Source organism: Enhydra lutris, unplaced genomic scaffold (genome assembly GCF_002288905.1).
Source record: "Enhydra lutris kenyoni isolate GAN:26980312 unplaced genomic scaffold, ASM228890v2 scaffoldscaffold93, whole genome shotgun sequence".
Lineage (NCBI taxonomy): Eukaryota > Metazoa > Chordata > Mammalia > Carnivora > Mustelidae > Enhydra > Enhydra lutris.
Genome location: NW_019154177.1, coordinates 3,097,844 through 3,117,398, shown reverse-complemented (window position 1 = coordinate 3,117,398; position 19,555 = coordinate 3,097,844). Strand labels below are relative to the sequence as shown.

Sequence of the window (19,555 nt, the reverse complement as noted above, 5' to 3'; positions counted from 1 at the left end):
ATTCCTGATACATAGAATTACGTTTTTGCTTTATGATAATATACCTATATTAAGATTCATCAGATATTTATTAAGTACCTACACCAAAGACTCAGAAGCACATGGCTCAGCCTTGGACCCTCAGGGCCTTCAGCATGTTGGTCATATCCATTTAGTACTCTCAAGAATGACATGAAGAACCTGTCATTAGCAGGATGTCTGGGTGGCTCAGTGAGTTGAGCATCTGACTCTTGATTTCAGGTCATGATCTCAGGGTCGTGAAATGGAGCCCTGGGTCAGACTCTGTGCTGAGCATGGAACCTGCTTAAGATTGTCTCTCTCTCTCCGCTTGCCCCTCCCCCAGCTTCCATGTACGGCATGCTCTCGCTCTCTCTCAAAAAACCCCCAAAAAACAAAAAACCTGTCATTAACATGGGACATCCTTACAAGTAGGGGAAATTTTGACAAAGAGACATGTACAGAGGGAAGATGATACGAAGACAAAGGGGGAAAGACTTCTACAAACTAAGGAGTTCCTGAGGCTCCTAGCAGAGAGGCACAGAACTGATTCTCCCTCAACACTGAGAAGGAACCAAATCTGCTGCTCTATTCAGACTTCTGCAACTGTGAGACAATAAATTACTGCTTTTCAGCTACCTAATTTGTAGCACTTTGTTATGGCCAACCCAGGAAACGAATACACATGCCCACTTGATTACCTCATTATTATCACTAACACGACATGGCCCCACATCAACTCATTGTCTTCCCTCTAAAAAAGACTCCTCTTCCTGCATTCTCTGGCTTAGTTGTTCAGACACTCTATTTGCAGTCTGTCAGATTAGAGACCCAGATTCCTCGGCATCCATCTAACCAAATACCATGACCTTTCAACTTTACCTCCTGAACATCATGGATGTCTCTCTTCTTCTCTCCATGTCACTATTGCTTGTAGGGTCTCGCTCAAGCTCCCTAACGTGGCAAACACGACCTTCATGTGCTGGTCACACTCACCCTCCTAATCTCATCTTCTGTTCTTTCCTCACTGACCGTGGAGGCAGGTCATTCCTTTCAGAATCCATCCTGTTTCTTATCTCCATGCTTTTGCATGTGTTGGGCTTCAGTGTGAGAAATCTTACCATAAAACAACCCATTTAGCTCAGGAATTTCTTGTGGAGGAAGATTCATCACTGTGCTCTTCCACTTGGGGTCAGAACTGCTTGTATGGTCCCCCCAAAGGGTCTGTATGTCCCTCTGCTATTGTGCCTAAGGCAGTGGCCTGGGAGCCATTTTGTCTGTCCTGTACGTTAGACTGGAGAATAGTGACTGTGCCCGGTTTACTTTCGTGTCCAAAGTTCCTAGATTCTAGATGAGAGCAAGACCTCGGCCATGGACTTTTAATGTACACAGATTTGGCCTCTGTTTACTTGCCCTTGTTTTTCATTCAGAACCATGCCTATCCCATCACCTCAACATGAAATAACCTCATGGCTCTACCATCTCCGTGGTGAAGATCGCCACAGGAAGCAACCAAGGAAACAGCCCTGGATCCCCGTACATGCTCTGACCAGTTGACACCTACACATTCCCATTTTACAAAAATACTGCTCCTTCTCCTGTTGGGAGCTTTATAGATGATTCAACCACTGAAGCCGTTGGAGCCCAGAAGGAAAATACAGCAGACTCACAGTAGTGCATTTGAAGACAGGGTTAAAAGAGACAACTTACACAGGACTGGGAATGTGGCACAGGCCAAGAAAGTCCTGACAGGGAGGAGAGAAGCCACCAGAATGTGTGGATGGACCAGCGGCTATGAACTGCAGGGCAAGAATCAGCCACCTGCCGATCCCACAGGGAGGGACTTTAGAGATAGACACCCCCTGTCCTCACTCTTCAGCCTCCACTGAAAATCCAGCAGGATCCAGGGGACAAGGCAGTGTGGATGGAAACCGTGCAGGTCAGCCTCCTGGGGCCTAAACGGGATGAAGAGTGGATCATACAAAGGGAGGAGTATGTGGCCAATGTCTAGTCCAACAAATATAAATGAACATTTGCTTTTACAAATAGGAAAAATCATCATCCTACTGAGGTTACCACCCTGGACGAAGAGCTTCCAAACATTGTTTCCTGTTTTGAGATCCAGAAACTGTGAGTCTGGCCTGTGGGCTCTGATCTAGCAATTCCTCCTAATCCACTGGTAATTCAGTGAGGACGACAATTTTGTACTTGGCTGTCACTTTATTGGAATTTTCATTCTTCTTACATTTTTCTCAGAAAGAAAGCTTAATAACATAAAGAACTGATCTCAGATTTGAAAAGAACCAGACAAAAGAAATTCTTTCTGTTGGTATTTTTAACACCAAAGTCTTCTCATTTGTGCAGGAAGGTGTCCAGTAACTTTCCATCATAGCAAGGTAGAATAACTAAGGAAGAAAACTGACATCAAATTAAAGATTTAAATAGTGCTTCTGTGGTTAAATCCACAGACGAAATCACTATCCTTTACCTTCATAAACGAGTGAGTTTCCTCTCTTTAGCCCAGTCTTGGATAACTGCTTCTCCAAATATAAGGTAGGTGATCAGTCCTGATAGGTTAATGGCAAATAACAACAAGAAGACATTTCTCCACCCAAATTCAGGGTCCTGAGGACACAGAAGCTCAAGTAAATATTACCCCCTTTCATCCTTTTCTCTGTGAGGCTGTATTAATAGTTTGCTAGTGGGTTTCCATGCAGAAATTCATTCCCTGTAAGCAGCTTGGTAGTTGGATAGAAATAATATGTTCAAAGTGGATTTGGAATAGTCTTAATAAATGGGGTTTAGGGACCTTTACGATTAGCTTACAGAACTATATTTGTCACAGTTTACTGAAGTGCCATACGTTTTCCCTTTTGTGCAAATCATGACAACATCAAACATGCTGAGTGTTTTTTTCTTGCTTTGCAATGTCATGGGGCAACATTGCAGGCCTGGGGCTAGACAGGTCTAAAAAGGAAGAATTCTGATTCTATGTCATCTTAGTGGAAAGACTTATTCTGTCAGATTTTCAGCTTAATCATCAGGAAGTGAGGGTAATAACATACCATCCTCATAGTGGGTGTGAGAATCAATAATTAAATGAGATTCCTGCATACAATATTCCTATAATGATGTCTGCATGTGTCCCACACTCCACCACATCTGTTTTAATTATCCCTTTCCTTGGGGATGGTTGTGCAAGTGAAAATCCAGAATGTTGCAGAAGACATGGTAAGTTGCCTCTATGCATGGAATCATTATCTCATGACACCTGTATGGCTGTGTGTTTTCTGGTTTTAAAGACTGAAGGAAATTGTTCTACATTTTTCTTTGCCAGGTTGATCTTCATGACAAAGGGGACCCGCAATTTATTGTGTTTTCTAAAATGAGAATAGCATCTTTATGCCACTACCTCTAGATCTAGATGGCAGAGCATCTGAAGAATCTGTGACAAAAAAACTCTACCTGATCGAGGAGAAATCCATTGACAGTTGGTGTCAGGATTGCTGCTATGAATATGAATCCCCTTGTGGCTCCCATGAGAAAACTGGAATGCCTGTGGGTGACAGGAATGTTCCAGGCTAGATCCAGAGGTGCTTCACAGTGTCCTTCAGCCCTGCTTTTCTAAGTACATCAAAAAGGACTTGCACTGCGTATGTTCAATGAGAGGCACTGAGACAAATCAAAAAATACCCCTCCCCCCACATGCCTCAAAAAATGGCCACAGGATCAACTGCGGTCCTTGCCTATGATTTATTATTTCTCAAAGTTTGGGGCTCCCAGAAAGCTTTGGGCTACATCTTTTTCAGAATATGTGAATATAAGAGTGGAGATTATCCTCCTACCTCGGAGCAATATCTAAGACATTGATATAGATCCCTGAGTGACAGAAGGAGCTCAGTCCACACGAGAGGATCAAGAGGGTCATTGTCGTGATGTAGCTGGGGGTGATGTAGGGCAGAACCACAAGGAGCGCTGAAGATGGGAAATTTCCTAGGGAATGTGGAACAAATTAAACAATGAGATACATCTTTGGCTGTTGGATGCTTTGCGAATCATCTGACCCTCAAACCTTGTTCTTACCTAGAAATGTGGCAGCTTTCCTCACTTTCCTCACAGTAACAAGCCTAAAATTCTTGGTCAAGAGGAAATCTGCCAGCTGGCCTCCTAGTATACCAGTGACCCAGGCGATGAGAAAGGGAAGGGCAGACAGGAACCCATTCTGAAGGGGAAAAAATCGAGTAAACCATCATAACAGGGACAACGAGCCCACACCTTTTGTTGATAAACCACTGATCATCATACTGACAATCCTGAGATCTCATGGTCTGAAGAAAGTCAGTAGCCTCTTCTATCATATCCTTAGAAAAGCTACCAGAATTAGTGTTAAATCCTAGATGATTTTGTGGTAGGGGTAAAGGATAAACTTTTCTGGAAGGAATGATTTGTGAAGACAAAATGGTGGGTCGTGCACACTGGAGAAAGGCATGGAAGGAAAGGCACTCACATCTCTCATGTTAATGTTGAACACAGAGTTGATGTAAGTTGGTGTGTAGAGCATCAGTGTAATCATTAGCCACTGATGGCCGAAGCCGCAGACACATATGTACCAAAGTGGTAGCGATCTGAGCATGGCCTTGATGGGAAGAGGCTGCTTACAAGGGCTGACCTGAATACAAATGTACTGGTTAGAACAGTGAGATCTGCACCTCAGGCTCCCCGAGAAATCTAGAGGCTGACACAGCTCTCTGGAGATGCTTGGAATCCTTACGTGTATCTGGTCAGCCAAGGACGTTATGATATATTCTCTTTCTGTGATGTTTATCCATGGGTGAGAGATGGGGTCATCATAAACCAGAACAAACCAAAGAAGGCAGTAGACACAGCCGATGCCTCCTGCAAGCAGAGGGTAAATTTGGGAACTGAGCCTGGTTCTGCTTTCTGTGTGAATTTCTTTTCTGTCAGGACATTCGAGTCCTGGGAAAAGCCCTTGCTCATAATATCCCCTTTCCATTTCTCAAAAAAACCCTCACATGAATAGCACAGCTTTCTAGAAACCTCTCTTAAAAAAAAAATACATTTCTTGATTTGTGTGAATGAAAATCACAGACCCTAGGGATGGCGGAAAACTTGGTAATTCAACCTTTTTAATATTACCAAAAGAAAACTATTTCTTTTAACACGTTTAAGAAATTCTCCAGTGCTCTGTAGACACCAGCTTTGGCTCAGTTTTGACACTAACTTCTGGTACAGACCCCACAGGGTGAGGGCTCAGTCTTGTAAGACTGCCCCCCCTCCTTCAGAGGCCAGTCACAAGCAGGGGGTCCCCATGTCACCCACATTTCTGACTTGACTACACAGGTGGAGGTTCCTACAATCCCCATCTCGGTTTTGATAATTAATTGGAACAAAGCTCACAAGAGTCAGGAGAACATTTACTTATGCTTACCAGTTTTTTATAAAGGATATCATAGAGGAGAGAGACGGACAGCCAGATGAAGAAATACACGGGGCAAGGTCTTTCATGCTCAGAGAAGAGGAATGGTATGGGAGAACAGAAGGAGTCTTGGAAGAAATAATGGGTGATAAGTTGCTTGAGTCAATAAAAACTACAAACTCACAGACCCAAGAAGGTCCGTGGGCCTCAAGGACAGGAAACATGAAGAAAATGACACACTGTTCTGTCCTGATGTTCTCATTCACTATTACTTTATTTCTCAGGGTGGTCCATTCTGGATGATTTATACTTCTAATTTTAGGTACCTTAATCTGTCTTTAACTCCATCCATATAGTATAGTTTTCATCTCCAGAAGTTAGATTTGGGTCTTTTAAAAAAGATTTTTTCCATGTCTCCACTTAACTTCCGAACAAATAGACTTAGGTTATAGCAGAGTTAGAATAACTGTCTATTTTAATGCCCTTGTCTGCTAATTCTTAACATTTGTGTCCATTCTGGGTTAGTTTTCATTGATTTATTATTATTATTATTATTATTATTATTATGGATTGTGTTACTGTGTTTTCCTGCCATTTTTTCCCCCCATACCTGGCGATCTATGATTGGAAGCAGACCTTATGAATTACACGTAGTTGGGTGCTGAATATTTTTGAGCTTTTGTCTGGGATGCAGTTAAATTACATAGAAACAGTTTGATCTTTCAGGTCTTGTGTCCTTATTTGTCAGATGGACCTCCACAGCACTTCCTCTGGAGCAAAGGATTCCGCATTACCGAGGAAGTCAATGGGAAGAGTTCTGCCCAATGGCCTCTGACCTCTAAGTGTTTCCAGCCTGTCCTGGGGTCAGAGACACTATCTCTGATCCTCTGTAAATCCTGGATACTATTCTTTAATCTTTCCCAGTGATTTTTCCCCGCTCTGGGCTCAGATGATGTCTTCACACATGTGTACTGATGAGTGTTCCACTGCGGATCGAGTTGGTGGGGAGGAACCCTACAGAGAACCGGGTTTCCCGTTCCCTCTTTTCTGCCTCACGCTATCCTCTCTCCAAGCTTTTAGCTTTGTCTCCTTGATTCTGTTTCTGCAGAGTTCCCTTGTCCTGCGCCCTGCCTGAGACCTCACCTCTCACAGGTCGTTGTGCCTCACTGTCTGCACCCTGCTGGTGTTCAGTGCTTTCTCTCCATAGGAAGCTTGCCTCTCACCTGGGAGACATGACACCCAGTAGTGGCTGCACGTCTTTCCTCTCTCACGAACCACCTCTCTGGGGCTGGGGAGACAGTAGCTTACCCAAGATATAGAAGGCAAAAGGCCACCCAAGGTTTTGGCAGATCATGCCACCCAGGAGGATGATGGTGAAGGTTCCCAATATCATTCCTGCAAAGAGAGAGTAAGCTGTCAGGCTCCGGACGGCCATTAGAGAGACACCGGCAGAATGATGGATGTTACCAGCGTCACCAACCATAATGAGGCAGGCATGTTGGAATTCATTAACTTCAGATGTATCCCTCCACATGTTCTCCATTTTTCTGACAATTCCCTAATAACATGACAGATGACAGGTATGCTTCTTCCTTCTGTGCTATTTTAATTTTTACCTATACAAGTCGTATGACGTATGCTTATTGTAAGAGTAAATTACCACAAAGGACCAAAGTTCCCCTCGTGTGCCCCCAAACCCATTCCCATTCTGGTCTCTAATGTTAACTAGTCCCCATTATGTGGTGTAGAGTTGCATGCCTTTCTTCTCTGCAGACATCTCTAATGTATACTGACACACACACCTACTTCTCTGTAAAGGCATGTGTGCCCCATACAGGCAGAAAGCTCAGTTTGTCTGTGAAGGGGCCAGTAGCATTGTTTTAATTTCCCTGACCTCACAGAGCATTCTCATACATAGTAGGGCACACTTCCTTTTTACAACTTTTTTGAAACTAAGGTGTTATTTCTGAACATAAGTATAATTTACTTTGGTACAACAGGCTGTCATCAGTGGCCTTGCTTGACCACTTGTGCATTTTTCATTTTGATGGATACTGTCAAAGTATCTTACAAAAAGCTCATACCAAACTAAATGGCCAAAAATATTGTTTTGTTTTTTTCCTCATCTCCTTGAGAACACTGAACATCTTCAACATTTTAGTATCTTTTCTACCATGAAGTCCACCGAATCTTCACGTGAAGAATCTCACCCTTGAACTCTCTGCCTTTACTCCAGTTACAATAGGGGACAAGTTCCCGCAACCATCCAAGACCAGATCCCTCTCGACCCCTGGAACACGTCTCCTCCAGTCTGGCCCAGGCCCAGGCGGCTCAAAGAGGAGGCACCCTCACGTCTGTACCCTCATTTAATTCCTTGGCTCTCTGTTCTCACCCATCCACATATGCAAATTTATCTTCCTTCATACAGCCAGGGCTCAAAACCAAACAAAACTTTCCACCTCTTCAGAACTCCTTCCATGTGCTTTGACAGTTTTCTTCTCCTTTTGTGTTTGCAGTCCCTGCCCTTCCACCCTTGTCAAGGCCTTTCAGGACCTCTGGCTTGCTAAGTCCACCATCGTTTTCTCTGGACCAGCAGCACGTGGTTCCAAGGACCCGTCACCTCAGACTGAATGTTGCCCAAGGGCCCATGGGAGGCTTCCCAGTCCCCGCTACCTCTCCTTCTCCTCTGTCTGGGGCCCAGAGATTGGAGGGTCATGGGACTATTTCCTTGGGTTTCTTCTCTGGGTGATCACATTCAACCGAGGTCTTCAAATACCATCTGTATCTTCTTCTTTCTTTTTTTAATAGAAATTAAAAAAAAATTTATTTGACAGAGATCACAAGTAGGCAGAGAGGTAGACGGGGTGGGGGTGGGGAGTAGGCTCCCCCCTGAGCAGAGAGCCGGATGATGCGGGGCTCGATCCAGGACCCTGGGATTATGACCTGAGCCGAAGGCAGAGGCTTTAACCCACTGAGCCACCCAGGCGCCCTACTATCTGCATCCTGAGAGATTTTAGTATGCCTTGTTCTCTGCCGTATTTCTGCCGAGTCCATTCGATCTCCACTCATAGTTCATAGCTAGCACTTGATTTATATGTATTGTAAATTAATGCTTAAATCTATCACCTGTTTATGCAACTTGTACCCCATGTGTATGTGTATGTGTATACCTCAAGGGTATGTTTGTCTTTTCTGACTTTTATTAAAGTTATAGCATCCTGGCTGTTCTCTTTAGGACATTGCAAAGTGTATCTTAAGTGTGTTATTCTACCCCATTTTTCCATTTTCCATTTCACTGTGAGTTTTAGAGGAGTTTAACTGGACAAGAGAGCACCCCATTTAGCCTGTGAGCCCATCTGTACCGTGACCACTGGGATAGCTTGCCAGGTAGTGTACTTGGGGCTAAAATTGCATCAAGGTGATTTTCCACCACAATAGACATGCTTTGTTCATCCAGCGTTTGTGTTTCTAACACTTAGACATGTTGCTGTGTGCAGTTGCAGTGTTGTTTTTTTTCCCCCATTTTCACTGCTATATGTTGTTGCATCGTCTTCGGACTAAGTGTGTGTGTGTGTGTGTGTGTTTCTGTCACCTCAGATATGCGCTGCCAGTTCTGTTTTATCTGCTTAGTCTTTTTTCTGTAAGTGGTTAGAAAGTTTCCTGCTTATAGATGTGCCTCTGTGGTTCCCTGGAGAGGAAGATAGAGTATGTACTGTCCTAGAGCCTGGCAGTACCTGGGCCCTTCTACTTTTGGGTGTTTTCTGGGAAGTCTTTCTTCAGCCTCATAGGCTGAGTCATCCTGTTGACCAGGGCAGCCTGCTGAAATCCCTAGAAATCACCAGAAATGGCCATTTCTATAAGAACTATTGAGTTCTTATAGGCTTAGCCCACTCCACCTGCCGGGTCCTCCAATGGCTTCCCATTGGCCCCTCAGACGGCCTTGGCTTTGTGTTCTCTGAACCAGAAAAGGTTTCTAGAGGCCAGTGAAGACTACCTGTTTGGAGACACTAAGGTATTCCCCTAATACCAAAACCAAGGAAGCCTCTGGAACTTGCAGACTTGTGGATTCCTGAGACTTCTAGACAGTCAGTTGTCCTATTCCAGTAGCTCTATGCCTATGTAACAGGAAGTGAGAGAGAAAGGAGCTGTCTTCTTTCCAAAATTTTAAACCTTTCCTGCATGCTTTCCATCTTCTGATTCTTGTATTGTATTCTGGGATAATCTTTCAACGTACTTGTCCAATTTGCTAATTTGATGTTCATCTCCCTTCGTTTAGGTATTGAGACCATTCATTGCAGTTAAAAATACTAACAATTATATTATTTTATCAATAACTATTTTACAGCAATCTATTTTCTAAGTTATTTTCTCACATTTTTAGTTGAAGTATAGTTGACGTATGTTAGCTTCAGGTGTACAATATAGTGAGTTGACAATGTCACACATTGCAAAATAACCACAGTAAGTGTAGTAACCCTCTATCACCATACAATAGTAATATTATTGACTCTATTCCCTACGTTGTACTTTCCATTCCCATGGTTAATTATTTTATAACTGGAAGTTTGTATCTCTTAATCCCCTTCACACCTATTTGACTGAAACCCCCCCCACTTCTGGCAACCACTAGTTTGTCCCCTTTATTTATGAGTCTGTCTGTCTTTCCTGTTGTTACTGTTATTTGTTTGTTTGGTTGTTTTTTTACATCCCACATATAAGGGAAATCATATGGTCATTGTCTTTGTCTGACTTGTATCACTTAGCATAATAAAGCTCTGGGTCCATCCATATTGCTGCAAATGGCAAGATTTCATTCTTTTTTAGACTAAATAATATTCCTTGATGTCTATACCACATCTTCTCCAGCCATCCATCTATTGATGGACGCGTGGATTGCTTCCTTATCTTTTGCTGTTGTAAAGATTGCTGCAAGATATGAGTGCAAATATCTTTTGTACGACCGTTTTTCATTTTCCTCAGGTAAATACCCAGAAGGGGACTAACTGGGTTGTATGGGACTTTTATTTTTAGTTTTTTCAGGAATCCCCATACTGTTTTCCAAAGTTGCTGCACCAATTTACATTCCCATTAATAGGGCACAAGGATTCTCTTTTCTCCACATTCTCTCCAATGCCTTTTTGTTATGAGCCATTTGGACAGTTTTTTTTTTCTTTTTAAATAAATGTTATTATACATATTTCCTGGGATCTCTCCCATGTTATTTGTTAATCATGTAAAATTTTCTTTTAATTTCTCCTTCATTTGGATTCATTCTTACAGTTTTTGAGTTTGGTCTTTCTCTTTTGTGCTCTTGATTTCTTTCAAGTGTTCAAGGATTTGGGGGTGGGGGTTTAAAACTTAGAAGCTCCATTAGTCAGTTGTGATAACTGATGTGAATTTCCTTTGTCCAAATAGGTGGACTATTTCCCTATCAGTGAATACTGAATACAAGCTCTGGTGATTGAAAATAATCCTCCAAGGTAATAAAGGGCTCTATGGGGGGTATGAAGTCAGTCAGGCTGTGTGTGTTTGTATGTGGGGGGTGGGGGGCTTGTTTTCTGGGCTGAAGAGTCCCTGGCTCTCTTGGTATCCATTAGTTAGCTGGAGAGTTACCCTTCTTTTCTTACCCAGCACCTACTTCACCAATTTCATATTTGTTAGCTCTATTCTTTCCATTTTTCATTCTTCCTCAATATTATGTAGACTTCTTTCTTCAGAATATTCCTTTCAGATACACTGCCTAAGCAAATCACAATCAGAAAGCAGTTCTCAGTAAGCTAAGAGAAATTCCAAAGAAGATTAAGTTGGATGCATACTTTATACACAGAATTCTAAAATAGACTCCAATATATCATAAATTTAGCTATAAAAAATAAAATCATTCAAGTTCAAGAAAAAACACAGGTGGATGCTTTTATCTAGAAGCCATAGAAGGAAAGAATGATCAATTTACACAAAAATATGTTTCTTTCAGAATAGGAAAAATCATTATAAGCAAAGTCATGTTACAAATGACAATTTGGGGAAAAAAACAACTGAAAGTCCTGTCACAAAGGATCCATCTCCCTAATTTATAAATACCTGGTCAACACTGAGGAGAAGACAAAGAAACATTCAATAGAAAAATTGTTAAATAACCCAGGGTGCAGATGTTGCATGGTAATGTACTCATTTCAGTTCTGTGTTTTTACCTGATAAACTGATGGAGCAGAGTCGACTTCGTTCATGTGGAGGACCCCATTTCTCCCACAGCGCGTGCTGACCCCCTAATACCGATCCCTGAAATTAATAGTTAGAGCTCTTGATGTGTGGTGCCATGTGGAAACTCCCATCCAGCTCATAGTTGTCAAATATCTGGATACCTGGCCTATGCTCTGTGCAATTCGAGTTGCAATGAAGGACACTAGTCCCAGCTCGGCTGCCAGAGGGGTGAACATAGTGAAGAGTGAGGTTGCAAACAAAGAAACAGCAACCACTCTCTTTGTTCCTACTCTTCCAGCCAGGTATCCACTGAGAAGCAGCATCGGTATCAGGCCATAGCTGAGAGAACTAAAGATGATGCCCTGAATTTGAGGGCTCCAGTTGTACACAAGGACCTTAAAGAGACAAGAGAACGCTCTGGTGAGCTATTTGCAGGAAGGTGCTATCATAACTGGAAAAACCTTGTTAGATCTTTCACTTGCTTTCACATCACTATTTCCCCCAATACAACTTTTTAACATAGAAATCCCCCAAAATAAGCATTCAAACAGATGAGCAGCAAGAACAAGCGCACAGCTTCAATCTTGCTTTGCTTACCCCTGCAGGGAGACTGTCTGGGGCGTTATTCGGGCCACCAAATGAGTCACCAGGCGGCCCCTTGGTAGAGTCATTAAACTGGAACCGATGGTCCGTGCTGTTGACCATGGCTAGCATGGTGATGTTTAGGACAGTACACTGTGCCGCCGTTATGAAGTTGCACATGTGCGTGGTAAAGGCTATCCCACAGCGAGTGGAGCATAAGCTTAGACCTACAACAATTATAATGTGACCTTAGGGCTTTTCTCATTAAGCCATCATTTGTTTCTCACAAGTTGTAATACAGAAAAATACTACAAGCCATGCCTTGATGGTTTAAATGGCACTCTGCTGGCTTTAGGAAAGGAAGATACAAAAGGAGGAAATCACTGAGTTGAACCAAAGGTGTTTTTATTTAAAAAACTTTTTTTTTAATTTGAGAGAGAGAAATTGAGCATGAGCCAGGGGTGGGGCAGAGAAGAAGATTCCCCACTGAGCAGGGAGCCTGATGTGGGACTCATTCCCAGGACTCTGGGACCATGACCTGAGCCGAAGGCAGACGCTAAACCAACTGAACCACCCAGGTGCCCCCAAAGGTGTGTTTATACTACAGCTGTGTAGACACTGACTTGCTCTGAGGCATCTGTCCTTCCTATAATTCTGTCTCTCCCATTCCTGGGTTATTATATTCTAATGTTGATTAAAATCCTCAGAAGTAAATACATATATAGTAAAGTGTACATTTTATATACATATAAATAAAAATATGTATATGTACATATTTACATTCTGTAATTTAAATAAACTATGTTGTATGTATTATGTGTACTACATTATAAATTAGATATATATAAAACATAATTTTTTAAACTCTGAAGGAGTTGTTCCTTGGTGTAGATGACGATTCTTATTATTCTTTATGTCTTCAGGCGTTGAGGACAAGCTTTCATTTAAAGTTTAAAATTAAGAGGTGCCTGCGTGGCTCAGTCAGTTAAGTGTCCCACTCTTGATTTCAGCTCAGGTCATGATCTTGGGGTTGTGAGGTCAGGCTCCGCACTCAGTGGGGAACCTGCTTGAGATTCTCTCTCTCCCTCTCCCTCTGCTTGCTCTCCTCCCCCTGCTTTCTCTCAAATAAGTAAATAAGTAAAAAAGATTCTCTTTTTCCTCTGCCTCTCCCACCCCATTCCTGTGCTCTCACTCTCTCTAAAAAAATAAAATGAAATTTGAAATTAAACGCCTAGAAATGTTTTCTCAGGGAAATTCACAACCACAAACTATGAAAAAATATAGCAAAAAAAAAAAAAAAAGTAGACAAAGAAATGAGCACAGCATTCAAATCTGGTTTTGCATTTCTAGGAAAGATGGCTATTGCCGGGAAGAAGCTATTGCAATAATGCAGAAGACAAGTGAAGAACGTTGGACGGGGGTGGTAGCAGTAGAAGAGCAAAAAGGTAATCAGATCCCAAATCAATCCCCAGCATGAGTCACACTAAATCAAGGTTTCAGTTTTATAGACCGGCTGGGGAAGGGCACTGGAGAGGTTCTTGTTCTAAGAACTAGAAGCCTGGTTCACTGAGGAAGGAAGTTCTGTAGCAAGAGCAGGTTTGGGGAGAGTGGGGATGATCAAGAGCTTATTGTTAGACCCACAGAGATCCCTTTTAGGGACCTAAGGGAACATGTCGAGAATGTTGTTGGATACACAACTTTAGAGTTTAGAAGAGATACAGGGGCTGAGGTATAAGACTGGGCACTCATAATCTACACATAATACTTGAAGCCATGATATTTGGGAAAAGAAAACACAGAGGGAAGAGAACCAATGACTGACTCTGGGCCTGTCTGATATTTACAGAGGCCAAATAAGTGGGTACAACCAGTGAAGGAGACTGAAAGGGAATGGTCAGAGGGTTTGGAAGAAAACCAGGAGAGTGTGGTATCCTGGAAGCCAAGGGGAAAAGGGTTTTGGGGAGAAGAAAGTCAGCAAGTGTGTCAGATGGTCCTGATAGCTCATGTAACATAATGACTGAGGATCAATTCACTTAATCCTTACACAATCCTTTGAGGAAGCTACTGCTACTATCCCCATTTTACAGATGTACCTATGCTTCACATAGGTATAGAAAGACCAACTAATGGTGTAGGTCAGGTATCTATGCTCTTAAACATTGTACCACAAGTATATGATGGCTTTTCTTTTGTCCTAGATGACACCATGAGAATACGTTTGCTATAAACCAAGTGCACCCATCTGTGGGGTTTATATGGCTATATGGTGTAGAATAGGAGGTCGACACCCTGTGTCTTCAAAAAGTCCTCATAACTTCAAGGAAGGAGTCACCTTGAGATAACAAAAGAGCCTTCCCCAAAAAGCTGTGCTGTTTTCTCTTTAAATGTAGCAGAAGCCTTTTTAGTGAAGGTGGGGGCAGAATTTTGATGAGTGAGAAGCTCAAATATAATATTTTTATAAGGGTTTTCCTTCCTGATTCAGGGCCAAGTAGTGACCTCTATGTCAATCAAATCAACTACTAATTCATGAGTTCTTGGGGTCTCTGATTTCTCCAAGTTGCCCAGGAGTCCTAAAGACAAAGGCTACTGAAAAGTAGTACCAGTGAACCAAGAGGCTAATGGCTCATGAATGAGGGCATCAAACATCTGCCCTATTAGATTGCTGAAAGACTAACTAGAGGATATATTTAAAAGGCTAAGCCTGATGCTTGCTGGGTAGTAAGTATTCCTTGCTATTATATGTGTCCTTAAGGATGGTTTCTGTCCTGTGTCCATTCTGAATGCATAGTTCCGGCCATGTCCACCTAATAGGTTGGTGCCAGTGTCATGCTGACTGTGAAATATTTTTAAGGATTGCCCTTAAGGGTTGCCATTTTAAGGATTACCTGAGAATGTATGAGTTTGTGTGTCTGTGTGTGAGAGAGTGTGTGCAAATTAATACATATCTTGGAGTTATGATACTTAACCACTGGAAGAGAGCCCTGGTACCATGAAGTCATGGACTTTTGAAACTGGAATCTTATGTCAAAGAATTCAGTACTATAATCACAGCCGAGAAGACTTGTTTTTTAACTTAATGTGACAAATAGATCCTAAGGTGACTCCAGTGTTGCTCACCTCATGGTGTTCACGGATTTGTGTAATCCCCTCCACCTGAATGGCGGCAAGACCTATGAGTTGCTTCCAGCCAGCGAAAGTGAGGGGATGCCCTCTCGTGATTACATTATATAAGACTCCATCTTAGCAAACTGAAGCTAGATCCTTTTCTCATGGGCTTGATAAAGTAAACAGAAAGTTGGTGAAGCCCACATGGTAAGGAACTATGGGCTGCCCCTAGGGCAAGAGAGCAACCTCTAGCCAAAACCCAGCCCAAACCAGGGCCTTCATCTGTATAGCTGTAAGGAGATGAATTCTCCTAACAACCTGAATGAGCTTGGAAGTGGGACCTTCCCCAGTCTAGCCTCCAGTTGAGAAGGCACCCTGGCCAACTCCTTGATTGCAGCCTTGTGAGATGCAGAGATTGCAGAGAACAACCAACTAAACTACGGCATGTCTTGAACTCTGACCCACAGATTATATAACATAATAAAAGTGCATCATTTTAGACCAATAAGTTTGTGGTAATATGTATACAGGAATAGAAAATGAATACAGTAGGCAAAAAATAATAAAGGTGAGTTATATATATTCATAGACTATACAAGAGGGTTTTTTTTTTTTTTTAGAAGGAATGGCAAGCATTGAAAGATATTTGCATTATGCCACAATGAAATTTTCATGAGAGTAAAATCAGACATCAATAAGCAGAAAAATCTAAGGAACAATAGAAAAACACGCAAAGAAATCATACAGTGAGTAAAGGACATTGTGGCGATTGATGGAGGAGATCTAAATTATATAATAAGTGATTCTGAGATAACTGGTTAACTATATGGAGAAATGGAGTTGGAACAATATCTTATATTGTAAATCAAAATAAAGTCTAGATATAACACAGTAGCAGTGCGTTTTGTCAAATTAGAGATGCCATTGATTTTGAGATGTGTCATCTTTTGTTCCACTAAAAATCAATTGATCAGCGAATCAAAAAAAATCAAATGTAACAGATTCTAAACCGAATGTCTGAGGTCCCCTCCCCAGCTCGTTTCACCCAGGTTGTTTCTCAGCTCCGTGGACAGAAATATCAACCTTGTGGATACTTTGCAATTATCCTTGATTTCTTTGTTTCACATGTTAGATCCTATTTATCTGGAACGTACTGTTGTCTTTACACTGAAAATGTGTATAGACTCAAACCCCTTCTCACCAGGGCCGTTGTTATCTTTTGGTTTGGAGCTGCTTCCAGTGGGTTCTAGCTACCAAGATCTCTTGCTTAGATTTCTGCAATAGCCTTTAACTTGATTTCCTGCTTCCAAATAATCTTCAGTACAGCAATTGGAGTGTTCTAGTCATACCATAAATTAGATCACCCCCTCTTCCACTCAAAAACTTCTATGTGGCTTCGCTTTTATTCCGATGAAAAACTAAGGTCTCTGTAGTGGCCAATGGAAATGAAATATTTATGCCCTTTGCCTCAAAATTTTAAATTTCTTAGGAATAAACACTGAGGAAATAATAATTCTAACTGTAGACACGTGTTATGTTAAAGGATGCTTTTATATATATATATACATATATATATAATACAGATATTTTCTATATGTATAAAACATATATGTAAAATAGCTAAGTAGCAAAACAAAACTCTGTAACTTAAATATCCAACTACAAGATTTTTTAGGTAAATAATGCTTTATCTATTGGACATATTAGAATAATAATATGCATCCTTTAAGAAGAATGATTATTATAAAGCAATATGGAAAGATGTGTGTGGTCAAACTAAAATGTTCTGACTTTACCTAATTAAGCAATGCAGTTATATTTACAATATTATTATGCAATGACAAGCAGAATATATAATGCTAGGTGTATACAAATTTGGTAGCAATTATCAAAAAAGGGTAAATGCATATGGACCAAAATTAGAAGATAATCATCAAAAATAAAAGACTTGTTTTTTATTGTATTTATTTATTTATTTATTTATTTAATTTTTTTGGTGGGCAACAAAAGCAAGGTTTATTGAGCAATAGCAAAGTGATAGTACAAAGCTCCCAAGGAGGGAGGGGACCTGAGGGAGTTGCCCAAAAGGCTTGTTTTTTTTTAGTACAGTGGTATTTATTTCCTTCATATATTTGAAAAATATGCATTAATATTGTCTGATTTTAAAGAAGAATTAAATGACTTACAAGGTGGTATAATTTGTATTATGACACTGCCCATAAAGAACCCACCACAGAATCCTAAAACCAAGCGGTCACAGCTGCGTTTACCTTTCTTGCGAACGGGCTTCTCATCCACTTGCCTATCTTGGGAGCACTTCCTCTTCCCCACTGTGGCACTCCACTCCGCCATTGTGTTCTTTCCCCCTGATGTTTTTCACCTGTCAGGGTAATATGCAGGTGTCAGCCAAGAGAAAGAGACTCTTTTGAAACATATAAGCAGTGGGCAACAGGCAAACCAAAGCCAGGCCATTCCATCAGGGTCGGATATAGGGAGGGTCACTATTCCCTCTTGGCTCACCACAACAGGTGCACCGCACTTAAGGTGTGGAACTGTCCATTACAAGGATCTAGAGTCCTTGCTGGGTGCCAGTTTAAGAGTGCTGGCTTTGGAGCTAGGCATTGCCAAGTTCAAATCCAGGCTCATGATTCACGCGATGTGCCAAATGCCACCAGGAGCAAATTTGTGTATTTCGGTTTCTTAACTATTACTATTAATAATAACCAGCCCCACAACCACCGCCACACTGGCATCAAGGATGAGAAGAGTTCCGTAGACTGCTCATGTCTGGCACCCAGCAAGTGGTTGGCACATGGTTTATTGTCATCGTTGTTGAACTACCACACATGTGGGTCATCTCAGAGCTGTACTCTTCTGGAATGCTCTACCACACTGAGAACCTGGCTTCTAGTGCCCCTGATGATTCCCCTACTTCTTCCCCATTTGACCAACTGAGATTGTTGCTGTATGTATGTCGCCAATACTTGGGGACCATAAATATGGTGTGATATGATATGATAATATTTTAATCCCATATTATTTCTGGCCACAGATGATGAAGTGTCTACAAAGTTCTGAAATAACTAACATGGACATCTTGACACTAGTATTGTTTGGGGTCCCTACAATTTGGACCATGACTGCCTCAAATGAACAAAGTTCTGTCATAAACAGGATCTGTTTGGTTTAAGGTTATGAATATCCTCTTGTTTAATTAAGCAGTAGTTGGGATTATGAAGTTGGTTTTAACTGACCCATAGCAAGAAAAACTGAAACCATATATACTATCCAGCAGGGGAAGATGGAGATAAAACTGGATGATGAAAATGTCATTCTTTAGCAGTTGGGTCTGAGATTAAAAAAATACTGCCATGTTTGAATATACCCTGTTGTAGCCACCATGAATAGAGGTTTAAGACTCTTAGTCCTCTAAGCTTTTAATGTTGGATCATGTTCTTAGTTTTCCCTTCCTTAAACTCTTTGATGAGGGTCGTGTGACATCTCACAGTTGTCTCACCAAGAATTCAATAATTTCTGGATGGAGGGTGGTCAGCTTTTTTGTAAAGCACCTGATATAGATGTCCAAAAAAAGAAAAAAAAAAAAGACAACCAAACAGGCATCCTCAGAAATGTTAATTTATATAGGGAAAAATTATATAAATAGAAAAAGGCATGGCAGAGCTTGAATTGAGACAGGAAGACAAGAGAACCCAAGAGGTGAGTACAGCGTAAGGAGTGGGGTAGTGGAGTCAGCTCGCATAGCCCGCCAAAAGCAGACCATTACATTTTTAGGAATTTTGTAAGCTGGTTGTTGAAAACAGCCATTACTGGCAATTAAATTATATAAATTCAGAATTAAATAAATTATACTTTTAAAAGGAAGAAATGTTTACAGCTCATGACTTTGTAATTATTTCACTGCATTTTACTATCAGGTACACTCTTGGGATCATTCATGTTTCCTGCATCTATATGGTAGGAAAATGATATAAAGGCATGCTGCTGCCTATTTCTTCCTAAGTCTGAATTCAGTGATGTCATGTCAGTAGGTCAAAGTTGGCCATAATTGGAGATTTCACACCAAAAAAAAAAAAAAAAAAAAAAAAAGACACAAATGCTACAGATTTGGGCTTGATTTGATTTCCTGTACTTAGGACATTTATTGAATAATATTATATTAGAGCTAGACTCATTATTGATGAAATGAGTGATTTTTAAAAATATTTTATTTGT

The 19,555-nt window shown here is 41.2% G+C and overlaps 2 protein-coding genes across 3 annotated transcripts in view; one reads left to right on the top strand and one right to left on the bottom strand.

Moving 5' to 3' along the window:
* LOC111138542 (histone H2B type 1-A) overlaps window positions 1–19,555 on the top strand; it is a 364,628-nt gene that overhangs the window by 99,630 nt on the left and 245,443 nt on the right. The window lies entirely within an intron of this gene.
* LOC111162586 (solute carrier family 17 member 3) lies at window positions 2,488–17,674 on the bottom strand. The gene is made up of 11 exons (XM_022527089.1): window positions 17,593–17,674; window positions 12,233–12,444; window positions 11,797–12,030; window positions 11,626–11,713; window positions 6,743–6,829; window positions 4,769–4,893; window positions 4,505–4,666; window positions 4,081–4,219; window positions 3,843–3,990; window positions 3,463–3,553; window positions 2,488–2,622 (listed from the first exon to the last, which is right to left on the bottom strand). The coding sequence occupies exons 1-11, from the start codon at window positions 17,672–17,674 to the stop codon at window positions 2,488–2,490; spliced, it is 1,503 nt and encodes a 500-aa protein (XP_022382797.1).